Source organism: Vipera ursinii (assembly GCF_947247035.1).
Source record: "Vipera ursinii genome assembly, chromosome: 1".
Taxonomy (NCBI): Eukaryota; Metazoa; Chordata; class Lepidosauria; order Squamata; family Viperidae; genus Vipera; species Vipera ursinii.
Window position 1 is genome coordinate 16,053,200 of NC_139512.1, and position 12,825 is coordinate 16,066,024.

Below are 12,825 nucleotides of genomic sequence, written 5' to 3' on the forward strand. Positions count from 1 at the left end.
GTGAAGCCAAAATGGGCTTGGTTAGTATCTTAATAAATGTACAGACATCCCCGTCATCCTGTCTTCTCTTAAAAAGTGGGCTTGCATTCTCACAAAATATAGGCACTGCACCAATGTAGTCTTCCAACATCTCATCCCATTTATCACTTAAAGCATAAAGGTTGGCAGCCTAAAAACATCTTAACAGCCTCGGGTGAAATCTATATATCTTTTCAGGCCTTCTTAAATTTTAACAAGCGAAAATGGGGACTGTCGTGGAAAATGCAGTTAATTATTATTAAACCTCTGATGATAACACTTTAGACTGAGACAGACATTATCTTGCAAATTAGTTGGGGCTAAGCCATGCAAACACTGGTCAGTTTATAATGCCTTGGTAAGGCCACACCTGGAATACAGTATCCAGTTTTAGTCACCATGATGTAAAAAAAAGATGTTGAGACTAAAAAGAGTGCAGAGAAAAGCAGAAAGAATGATTAGGGGACTGGAGATTAAAACATACGAAGAACGGTTGCTGGAATTGGGTCTGTCTAGTTTAAAGGGACGTGGTGGCTCAGTGGGTTAGGATGCTGAGCTTGTCGATCAGAAGGTCGGCAGTTTGGCGGGTCGAATCACGAGTGCCGCATAGCAGAGTGAGCGCCTGTTACTCGTCCCAGCTCCTGCCAACCTAGCAGTTCGAAAGCATGTAAAAATGCAAGTAGAAAAATAGGGACCACTCCGGTGGGAAGGTAACAGCGTTCCGTGCGCCTTTGGCGTCTAGTCATGCTGGCCACATGACCACGGAGACGTCCTCGGACAAGTGCTGGCTCTTCGGCTTGGAAATGGAGATGAGCACCGGCCCCTAGAGTCGGAAACGACTAGCGCGCGTGTGCGGGGGAACCTTTACCTTTACTAGTTTAGTGAAGAGAAGCACGAGGGGGGGACATGATAGCAGTCTTCCAGTATCTCAGGGGCTGCCCCAAAGAAGAGGGAGTCAAGCTATTTTCCAAAGCACCCGAAGGCAGGACAAGAAGCAATGGATGGAAACTCATCAAGGAGAGAAGCAGGAGAAACTTCCTGACAGTGAGAATAATTAACCAGTGGAACAACTTGCCACCAGACGTTGTGGTTGCTCCAACACTGGATTTTAAAAAAAAAAAGATTGGACACAAACAAAGAACAATCATAAACATCCATATGCTACCAACAATAAATTCTTAAATCTATCACTCTCTAGCTCATATAAGATAACTACAAACAATACTAATATTACATATAAAGAAAAAAAGAAATAGAAAGGAAGACTTATTCAAATGCTAAATGAAACTTTTTAGTCCCATATTTGTTCTGGATATATTCAATCCATTTTCTCCACTCCATAATATAACGTTCTTGCGAATGATCTTTCAAATAAGCCGAGATCTTTGCCATCTCTGCCAGGTCAGAAACCTTTAAAGTCCATTCTTCTATAGTCGGCAATTCCTCCTTCTTCCAATATTGACCTATTAAAAGTCTTGCTGCTGTAATTAAACTCAACATCAACTTAGTGTCCACAACAGTAGCATCTGTAATTATACCCAACAAAAAGAGTTGCGGACAAAACTTTATCCTTTGCTTGAAAATCTTCTGCATATTCCACCAAATTTTTATCCAAAAAGCCTTGACCTTTTTACAGGTCCACCATATGTGAAAATATGTTGCATCTTCGCCACCACACCTCCAGCATTTTGGCTGATAATTCGGATACATACTTGCAAGCTTTTTAGGATCTAAATGCCATCTATAAAACATTTTATAAAAGTTCTCTCTTAAGTTTTGAGCTTGTGTAAATTTTACGTTCCTCACCCAGATCTTTTCCCACGTATCCATTGTAATAACTTCTTGGATGTTCTGGGCCCATTTTATCATACAATCTTTAACAAGTTCTGTTTCTGAATCAATTTCTATCAATGCAAGATATATCCGTTTGATATGTGCTGGACCCTGATTTCTAATTTGCTTTATCAAATTTTCATCAGTCATTGCAAAACCAGTTTTCTGATCTTCTTTCCACCTGGCCCGTAACTGAGTATATTGAAACCAAGTTTGAACAATCTTCTCATCTCGCAAGAGGTTATACGGCTTCAAACACCAGACATTTCTTTCCAAACTTAAAATCTCCTTATACGTAGTCACATCATGTTTGAAACCAACATTTATGTTTTCTATTGCGTGTTTTGGAATTGCCCACAATGGCATCTTACAGTCTAACTTATGTCTATACTTCTTCCAAACTCTCAACAATGCCTGTCTTAAAATATGCACTTTAAACACATTATCTACCTTCTTATCATACAACAAATATGCATGCCAGCCAAATAACAAGTCGTGGCCCTCAAGATTTAATAATCTCTCTTGTGTCAAATTAATCCAATCACTTATTCCTGCTAACGCAGCAGCTTCATAATATAATTTAAGATTGGGCATTTTGAGACCACCTCTTTCACGAGTATCCTGCATAATCTTAGGTTTAACTCGTGGCCTTTTCCCTGCCCAAACAAATTTATTGATACCCCGTTGCCATTCTTCCAAATTAGAATCTTTCTTAAGAACCGGTATCATTTGAAATAAGAATAAAATTTTAGGCAGGACATTCATTTTCACTGCTGCGATTCTTCCCAACAAAGACAATTGCAATTTTTCCCAACTCTCCATTTCTTTTTGAATTTTTCCCCATAATTTTTCATAGTTATTTTTACATAACTTTGTATTAGAGGGTGACAAAAACACCCCCAAATATTTGACCCTTTTAGCAATCTCAAATCCAGTTAATCCTTCTAAAAGAGCCTTTTGCGATACTGTCATATTTTTGGCCAGAATTTTAGTTTTTTGTGCATTAACTTTAAATCCAGAAACCTTCCCATATTGCATTATTATCTCCATCAGGTCCACAACAGAGTTCTCCGGCTGGGAACTTTTGGTTTAACTCTTGTTTGAACTTTTGATTTCTTTGTAAATAAATTTGGTTGGGTTTTTCCAGCCTGTTGACTACAAAAAGGGGTTGTCCCTGACATTCAAACAGGGCCGGTCGTAGGCTGGAACAGAACACCTTACAACTCTCTTATTCTGACACTCTAATTAAATTTCTTGAGGGGGTCCTAGGTCTCCATTGCTTCAACTTGGAGTTGAGATGATCCACTCTCCGCCAAACCTGCCAGGTCTCCCCCAGACCGTTTTGGGAACAGCCCCAAAAGTTTATCAGCCCAACAGGATTAAAAGTACTGATCTCCAACTAGGGGGATAACAGAATAACAAAGCACCAGAGGGCAGGACGAGAAACAATGGTTGGAAACAGATCAAGGAGAGAAGCAAGGAGAAACTTCCCGACAGTGAGGACAATTAACCAGTGGAACAGCTCGCCACCAGAAATTGTGGGCGCTCCATGACTGGAGATTTTCAAGAAGAGACTCAGACTATACCTTTCTGAGATGGTAGAGGCTCTCCTGCTTAAGCAGGGGGCTGGACTAGAAGACCTCCAGTTGGAAGGGACCTTGGAGGACATCTAGTCCAATCTCCTGCTCTGGCAGGAAACCCTAAACCACTTCAGCCAAATATATACAGGTAGTCCTCAACTTGCGAATATAATTGAGCTCAAAATTTTCACTGCTACAGCAAGAGAGTTGTTACGTGGGTTTTGCTCCATTTCAGGACCTTTCTTGCTCCGATTGTTAAGTTAGTAACACGGTTGTTAAGTGAATCTGGCTCCCCCCGGGGGCTTTGTTTGTCAGAAGGTGGCAAAAGGGGGTGGTGGTGTCACGTAACCTCGGGACACTGCGATGGCCATGGTTATGAGCTGGTTGCCCGGCATCTTGTGTTGATCACGTGATCCTGGGGGGGGATGCTGCAAAGGTCATAACTGTGAAAAACGGTTGTAAGTCACATTTTTCAGTGCCGTCGTGACTTTGAACAGTTACTAAACGAAGTGTGGTGGCTACCTGAGCATCTATGTAAAAATGCTGGATAAAAATCTGAATTAAGTATGAAAGATGTACCGATACAAGCCAGTCCTTCAGTGACAAGCACAACGAGGACCAGAACGTCCCCTCGCTTGGCAAGGAGGTTTGGCAGTGAACCACAGCCCAATTTACCAGCTTTTGTGCCGCGGCCACAAAGCGATTCACCCTGGTCGCTAAGTGAATCATTGCACAATCATTACGCCAATCTGGCTTCCCCCATTTTCTCAGCTTGGTCAGAAAGGGAGATTGCGGGACTGTGGGAGGTCATCAATCCACGCCGTTGCCAAGCACTCAACATTTCATCCCATGACTTGGAGATGCGGCAGCGATCATTAAGGGCGAGGACCCATCAGCCTGTGGTCACTCACTTCTTCCAGTGCTGTTGTAAAGTCACTAAACAGATGGTTGTAAGTTGTGGACAAAGACCCGCCTGCATCTATATTCAAATATAGATGCCGATGGACATCTGGCTGACTGTGTCCCACATCTGGATTTGGTAATCAGGGAGGGGGCGGATGGATGCCTTCTAAATATGATAGATGGACTGATAGATAGACAGAGAGAGATATATAAATCAACTATATCAGTCTATCTGTATCAATTATTATTATTTATTTTTATTTTAATCCCATTTATATCCCGCCCTTCTCCGAAGACTCAGGGCGGCTTACAATCTAAAGCACAAATCAATGTGCTTAGCAAGTACCTATCATCTACCTACCATCTATCAATTATCTATCCACCATCTATTATCTATGCTACTCATTTCTATCCAAATATCCATCCATCCTCCATCTATCTGTCTATCTGTCCATCTCTATCAATCACCAATCTGTTCCCTGTTATCTATCTGCCATGTTTTTATCCAACTATCAATCCATCTATCATCTATGTCAATTCATTATCTATCACTGTCTTTGTCCATCCATCCATCCATCATATCTATCTATCTATCTATCTATCTATCTATCTATCTATCTATCTATCTATCTATCTATCTATCTCTCTATCATCTATCTGTCTGTCTGTCTGTGTCTGTCTATCTACCTTTCTACCTGTCTACCTGTGTCCGTCCGTCTATCTATCTATCTATCTATCTATCTATCTATCTATCTATCTATCTGTCTATCTGTCTATCTGTCTATCTGTCTATCTGTCTATCTGTCTATCTGTCTACCTGTCTCTGTCTATCTACCTATCTACCTGTGTCTGTGTCTGTCTGTCTGTCTATCTGTCTGTCTGTCTGCCTGCCTGTCTGTCTGTGTCTGTCTATCTACCTATCTACCTGTGTCTGTCTGTCTGTCTATCTGTCTACCTGTCTACCTTTGTCTGTCTGTCTATCTATCTATCTATCTATCTATCTATCTATCTATCTATCTATCTATCTATCTATCTATCTATCTATCTATCTATCTATCTATCTATCTATCTATCTATCTATCTATCTATCTATCTATCTATCTATCTATCTATCTATCATCTAATCTCTGAGGAGAAGAGAGCGGGGAGGGGCGGGATCCCCACGCGCAGAGTGGCAGGTTGACGCCCCTCCCCCCCGCAGCCTTTCAAATGCTAAGCAGGAGGGGGCGGGGCCGCCACCTTTCGGAACCTCCAGAGGCCCCGCCCCCGCGCGGCTCCACCGTCTCTCCCCACAACGCTCGCTCCCCCGCCCTTGCCGGCCCCCGATTGGTCCTCGCCGCCGCTCGCGCTAGTGCACCACTGGCGGCCGCCCGGATGACGTCCCGCCTCCCGAGGCGCCAGCGCCGCCGCTGATAGGCGGGGCGGGCTGCCCTTCCCGGCGTCGCGTCAGCTCCGCGCCGGCCCCGCCCTTCGCCTGCCTGAGGGGAGCCTGTCAGGGCCGGCGCCGATCGCTCCGGCTCGGCCTGCTCGGCTCCGGCCGCACGCTCGCCCGCCTCGCCTGCCTGCCTGCCTGCCTGCCTTCCGCTCGAGCGGGACGGGGCCAGCGCCGCCATGGGCACCCGCGACGACGAGTACGACTATCTCTTCAAAGGTGCGCCGGGCAGCGCGAAGCGGGCCTGGGCCTGCTGGGAGGGGGGGCGGAGGGCGAGGGTCTTCCCGCCGCCCCCTCCCCCCAGCGCCTCTGCGGGGCCCGGAGCGCGTCAGGCCTCCGGAGGAATGGGGCTGGGGGCTGAAGGCAGGGGAGCCCTCCCCCCCAAAGACCCCCGTTTCTCTGGGGGGGCTCGCCCTTCCCCCCCGCCCCTCCCGGTGCCCCCCCCCGCCCCGTGAGCCTCCCCAAGCGATCTCTTCCCTCCCCCCTTTCTAAAATAACAGAAATAAGGGAGAAAACGCCGCCCCGGTTTCTGAGAAAACAAAAATAATGGAGAACAGCACCCCCATTTCTAAAATAAAAATAATGGAAGACAGTCCCCCCTTTCTAAAATAACAAAAATAATAGAGAAAAGCCCCCCCCCGTTTCTAAAATAATAAAAATAATGGAGAAAACGCCGCCCCCCTTTCTAAAATAACAAAAATAATGGAAGACAGCCCCCCCCTTTCCCAAAATAACAAAAATAATAGAGGTAAGCCCCTCCCGTTTCTAAAATAACAAAAATAATGGAGAAAACGCCACCCCCTTTCTAAAATAACAAAAATAATAGAGAAAAGGGCCCCCCCTTTCTAAAATAACAAAAATAATGGAGAAAATGCTGCCCCGGTTTCTGAGAAAACAAAAATAATGGAGAACAGCACCCCCATTTCTAAAATAAAAATAATGGAAGACAGTCCCCCTTTTCTAAAATAACAAAAATAATGGAGAAAATGCCGCCCCGGTTTCTGAGAAAACAAAAACAATGAAGAAAATGCCATTTCTAAAATAACAAAAATAATGGGGGAAATAGAAGGGGTGCTATTTCAAGCCACACCCGGTCCTTCCTTTGGATTTTCCCCAAGCTGGCAACGTGAATCTGAATTATTATTTATTTTATTGCATCTTGCCACGGGGTAACTTTGTAACTCCCGGCGGCTTACGGTGTTAAAAAGGATAAAACTATACAGAATGCATAATGTAATTTGAATAAAATACTGTAAAAGTGTAAACTGTTAATTATTAGTATTACTGATTTTGAGAAGCCGATGCGGTGCTCTTTGATCTGAATCCGACCGATTGCAACTAAGAACCCATATTAGGTCTTATCTCGCAGCGATGAGGGTAGCGAGATCTAACTACTTCGCTGCCCTCATCACGTCCGCAGATAATCGCCCGGCCGCCCTGTTTAGGGTGACCCGCTCCCTCCTTAATCAGGAGGTGAGTGGGGAACCCTTGCAGGGGCGTGCCGAGGAATTTAGTCAACATCTGTTGGACAAAATCGCTCGGATTCGGACCGGTTTGGACTCCGACTGGGCAGTATCGGACGATCAGGACACGAGCGGTCTTGTCAATGTCACCTGGGAGGAGTTCGATCCTGTGACTCCGGAGGAAGTGGACAGGATCATGGGGAGGCTGAGCTCCACCACATGTTTATTGGACCCGTGCCCTTCCTGGCTGGTTTATGCAGCTCAGGAGGGGACACGAGGCTGGTTCCAGGCGGTTATATCTGCCTCTTTGAGTGAGGGTAGTTTTCCCGCCGCCTTGAAAGAGGCGGTGGTGAGACCTCTCCTCAAGAAGCCTGCCTTGGACCCGGCTATTTTGAATAACTTTCGTCCGGTCTCCAACCTTCGCTTTCTTGCGAAGGTTGTTGAGGGTGTGGTGGCGCATCAGCTCCCTCTGGTCCTGGATGAAGCGGATTATCTAGACCCGTACCAATCGGGCTTCAGGCCCGGGTACAGCACGGAGACGGCATTGGTCGCGCTGGTGAATGATCTCTGGAGGGCCCGGGACAGGGGATATTCCTCTGTTCTAGTCCTATTAGACCTCTCAGCGGCTTTCGATACCATCGACCATGGTATCCTGCTGCAGCGTCTCAGGGGATTGCGAGTGGGAGGCACGGTTCTTCAGTGGTTCTCCTCCTATCTCCTGGGACGCTCGCAGTCGGTGTTGGCAGGGGGGCAGAGGTCGACCGCGAGGTCTCTCGTTTGTGGAGTTCCTCAGGGTTTGGTCCTCTCGCCTCTCCTGTTCAACATCTACATGAAACCGCTGGGTGAGATCATTCGTGGTTTTGGAGTTGGGTATCATCAGTATGCTGATGATACCCAACTTTTCATTTCGACCCCAAACCACCCCAGTGATGCCCTCGACGTGATGTCCCGTTGCCTGGAGGCGGTCCGGGTCTGGATGGGGAGGAACAGGCTTCGACTCAACCCTGACAAGACTGAGTGGCTGTGCGTACCGGCATCTCGGGATATTCAGGATATCCCACCCCTCATTATGGGGGGTGAGTCATTATCTCCTGTAGATAGGGCTCGCAACTTGGGAGTCCTCCTAGATTCACAACTCTCCTTAGAAGACCATATTGTAGCTGTGACTAGGGGGGCCTTCGCCCAGGTTCGGCTGGTGCGCCAGTTGCGGCCCTATCTAGACCGGGATGCCTTGCGTACGGTCACTCATGCGCTCGTGACCTCTCGTCTTGATTACTGCAACGCTCTCTACATGGGGCTACCCTTGAAGACCACTCGGAGGCTCCAACTGGTACAGAATGCAGCCGCGAGAGTTGTACTGGGAGTCTCCCGATACTCCCGTGTCACACCTTTACTCCGCGAGCTGCATTGGTTACCAGTTGTCTTCCGGGTGAGGTTCAAGGTGTTGGTAATGACCTACAAAGCCCTCCATGGCATGGGTCCAGAATACCTTGGGGAGCACCTGCAGCCGGCGTCAACTTCCCTCCGCCCAGTACGCTCCCACAGAGAGGGCCTCCTCAGGGTGCCACCGGTCAAAGAATGCCGACTGGTGGCCCCCAGGGGGAGGGCGTTCTCTGTGGGTGCACCGGATTTATGGAACCATCTTCCGGTTGAGCTCCGGATGGCGCCCGATCTCTGCTCCTTCCGGCGCGATCTTAAAACTTATCTCTTTAAACAAGCTGGCCTGGCCTGATGGGACGGGGTGGGATTTTTATAAACGACTTTAATTTTAAATTTGTATTAATTTATGGGCATTGTTTAATCATGTTTTAATAATTTTAATTTTTGTATCTAGTTTTTATGTATTGCCCTGTTCACCGCCCTGAGTCCCTAGGGAGAAGGGCGGTATACAAATTAAATTAATAAATAAATAAATAAATTCTGAATGGACGTTTAGGAGGTCCTTCTTTTGGGTTCGGCCGGAAGAGGCTCAAACCTGACCAGGATGACTGGGAACCAGGGGCAAGATGAATCTGATGAATTATTATTTATTTTTATGAAGTGTGTTAGCCACCCACCTTGCCACAAGGTAACTCGGTAACTCCGGGTGATTTACGGTGTTAAAAATGATGAAACTATACAAAATGTGTATATAATTTGAATAAAATACTGTAAAAGTATAAATTGTTAATAATTATTAGTTTTATTGCCTTTCAGAATGAGGCGTGCTTTTCTGAATGGAGTTGTAGGAGGGGTTGTGTCTACTGTACTCCCCTCTGGTGAAGTGGGCTGGAGGCTAAAACATATAGGGAACGGTTGCTGGAATTGGGCATGTGTAGTTTAATGAAGAGAAGGGTGAGGGGTGACATGATAGCAGTCTTCCAGTATCTCAGGGGCTGCCACAAAGAAGAGGGGGTCAAGCTATTTTCCAAAGCACCCGAAGGCAGGACAAGAAGCAACGGATGGAAACTAGTCAAGGAGAGAAGCAACCTAGAACTAAGGAGAAACTTCCTGACAGTGAGAACAATTAGTCAGTGGAACTCCTTGCCTCCAGAGGTGGTGAATCCTCCAACACTGGAAGTTTTTAAGAAGAGACTGGACAGCCACTTGCCTGAAATGGTATAGAGTTCCCTGCCTGAGCAGGGGGTTGGACTAGATGACCTCCAAGGTCCCTTCCAACTTTATATTATTATTATTATTAAGTGGAGAGTGAGCTCTGTCAGTCCTCATTTTTTTTACAGAAGATCAACCTTTTATTGTCCTTTTTTAGTATGAGCACACCCATTCAAAACGAAATTCTGTTGCCTGCTCTCAAAAGAAAATATGTATCTATCGGTACACATACATAACACACACGATCTATCCATCCATCCATGATCTAACTCTTACTATATCTGTCTGTCTGTCTGTATCTATCATCCATCCATCCCACCCACCCACCTACCCCATACATTCATGTTTAACCACCTGTGTTTTGAAGGTTTTTAATGTTCGGCTGGTGGTATATTGCTACTTTATGAGTGGATTGATAGGGAGATGGGTGGCATTGTCAATTTAATAATAATAATCAGTGCAAGGGCTTGCTTCCAGAAATGGTGACTTTCCATCGCTTTTAAGAAAAGACTGGACAGCTGTTTGTCTAGAATGGTATCGGATCTCAGGCTTGAGCAGGGGGTTGGACTAGAAGATCTCTAAGATCCAACTCTTGTTCTGTATTTTTTCACGAGTGTCTTCTCAGTCAAAAATGTGGTAGATGTTTTCTGTAGGTCTTTGTTGTCCCCTTGCTTTCTTGGCGGAGGGGGTGTCCTATCCCGTGGTGCGTAAAAGAACAGGGCCATTGATAAGCTGTTGTGATGCTCACATGCTCACACTGGTGCTGGCTGGGTTTAAAAGCGGGGTGGGTGTGGGTGGGAGATTGTCAGAGAAAGAAAGGTGATTATTTCCTTGGGGGCACATTTGGGGGATCTAGAGATGCAGAAGCTACCAGCATTGGGTTGCAGTAATAATCCAATCGCATTTGAGCTGCAATTAGCCTCATGGAGCTGGCATCAACTGGCCCTGATCTAGAGCATATATGGATCTCGGGCACCTAATGTAAGGCTGTAGCTCTCAGACCTTTGTTAGCATGAAGATGTAACTTAAGGTAGTAATGAAATTTAGCAAATAAAAACTCAAACACTCCTACGGCCCAACCCTGGGGAACCTCGGAGTCCAGTGTTAGGTGTGCTTGCTGATTCCTGTGAAAGTGGTCCACAACTGCAGAGCAGCCCAGTCCCATGTCTCAAAGTTGCTTTTTTTCTTCAAAAGGCAGCTGGACTGTTTGTTTCCTTGGAGAAAAGGAAGAAAACGTTTCGCTTCTCATCCGAGAAGCTTCATCAGGTTCTGAGGATGGGGAAACGGACGTTCCTGCTTGCTTTTCCTTAGGGCTATCTGTTTCTTGAAGCTACGGGGGTGTCTTCAAGCTTGGCCCTTTGATGACTGGTGGACTTCAACTCCCAGAATTCCTCAGCCAGGCACGTGTGCCTGGCTGAGGAATTCTGGGAGTTGAAGTCCACCAGTCATCAAAGGGCCAAGCTTGAAGACCCCCCCCCTCTGGCTTAAGCTGTGGAAAGTCACTGCAGAAAGCAAGCGGAAGGTGAGAATGGGCACAGGAAGTAACTCAGGAGCTAAAGGAAAATAAAAGCTTAGCGAGGATGAATCTTTTTAGCCAGTAAGTTTTTCTGTGGATGCAGGAGGCATAATTTCTGTACAGACTGTTGCCAGTGTAAGGCAACGAGTGCCAGTTGGGCCTAGTGGTTAAAGCACCAGGCTAGAAACTCAGGAGATGGTGAGGGCTGCTTTAGCCACCAAAGCCGGCCCAACCCATCTCACAGGGTTCTGGTTGTGGGGGGGAAAGGAAGAAGAAGAGGAAGGAGTATTTGGTGTGTTCTCCATCTATCTATCTCTATCTATCTATCTATCTATCTATCTATCTATCTATCTATCTATCTATCTATCTATCTATCTATCTATCTATCTTGAGGGGGTTTTCTACTCCCAGGTGTTTATTTTTGTTTAACTGTCTTTAGCGCTTTTAATTTCCGTGTGTTGTGTTTTATGGATGAAAGCATCGTTTAGGTTCTCACTCTGGTTAAAACTCTTCCGTTTCATCCTAAGAGCTTCTGCTATCTTCATAGTCCAGGTAAAGTGGCTGTTCAAGTTGTAGATATCACAAAGTGTCATCTGTGGCCTTGAGACTTGAACAATCTCCTCTGCTCTTGCCAGGTCTCCCAACGCCAAGTGGCACAACAGTCTGTATCAGGAGGCAGATGCAGAGGGGCATAGGGTAGCTCTAAGAATATTGTTAGTTAGATTCAGTTACTGTTTTCATTGGCAGGATTTAGCCTAGGTTAAGTGGGAGCACCTAGGAACTTCAGGAAATCTCTAAAAAGAAAAAGGCTAAACAAGGTTGGATCTGATTAGTATTTGGATGGGAGACCACCAAGAAATGCAGAGCTGTCTTAACATTTGAAGCATCCTGGAAAAAGGCCGTCGCAAATCACTTCTGTGCTGCTGCCAAGGACATAAAGTGGAATCTCCTGGAAGTGCCTAGTAATTGAGCTCGACTGAAGGAAATTTGGGATGGCGCGGACACATGGAATAGAAAAAGTAGCATCCAGCCATCCTGCAGGATATTCAGCTATAATTTGAAGGCTTCCTCTTAGCCACACCTTCCTTTTGTGTTGGTTTGCCAATGCTCCTTCCTTCCTTCCTTCCTTCCTTCCTTCCTTCCTTCCTTCCTTCCTTCCTTCCTTCCTTCCTTCCTTCCTCCCTCCCTCCCTCCCTCCCTCCCTCCCTCCCTCCCTCCCTCCCATTTCCAGAGGGTGAATGAAGTAATACTGATGGAGCGTTGTCTTTTCCTACCCTGGCAGTGGTGCTGATTGGAGACTCCGGCGTGGGGAAGAGTAACCTCTTATCCCGTTTCACACGGAACGAATTCAACCTGGAGAGCAAGAGCACCATTGGGGTGGAGTTTGCCACCAGAAGCATCCAGGTGGATGGGAAGACGATAAAGGCCCAGATCTGGGACACGGCAGGCCAGGAGCGCTATCGCGCCATCACCTCTGCGTAAGGCTCG

The 12,825-nt window shown here is 46.2% G+C and overlaps 1 protein-coding gene across 3 annotated transcripts in view; it reads left to right on the forward strand.

Moving 5' to 3' along the window:
- The first annotated feature begins 5,807 nt into the window (after window positions 1–5,807).
- Window positions 5,808–12,825, forward strand: part of RAB11B (RAB11B, member RAS oncogene family) — a 40,556-nt gene continuing 33,538 nt past the window's right edge. For all 3 annotated transcript variants that reach the window (XR_014492763.1, XM_083364866.1, XM_083364865.1), the window contains exons 1-2: window positions 5,808–5,985; window positions 12,620–12,815. Coding sequence is in view for 2 of the 3 variants with exons in the window: in XM_083364866.1 (XP_083220992.1) it covers window positions 5,946–5,985; window positions 12,620–12,815 (236 nt within the window). In the remaining variant the exon portion in view is untranslated. The remainder of the gene's footprint in view (window positions 5,986–12,619; window positions 12,816–12,825) is intronic.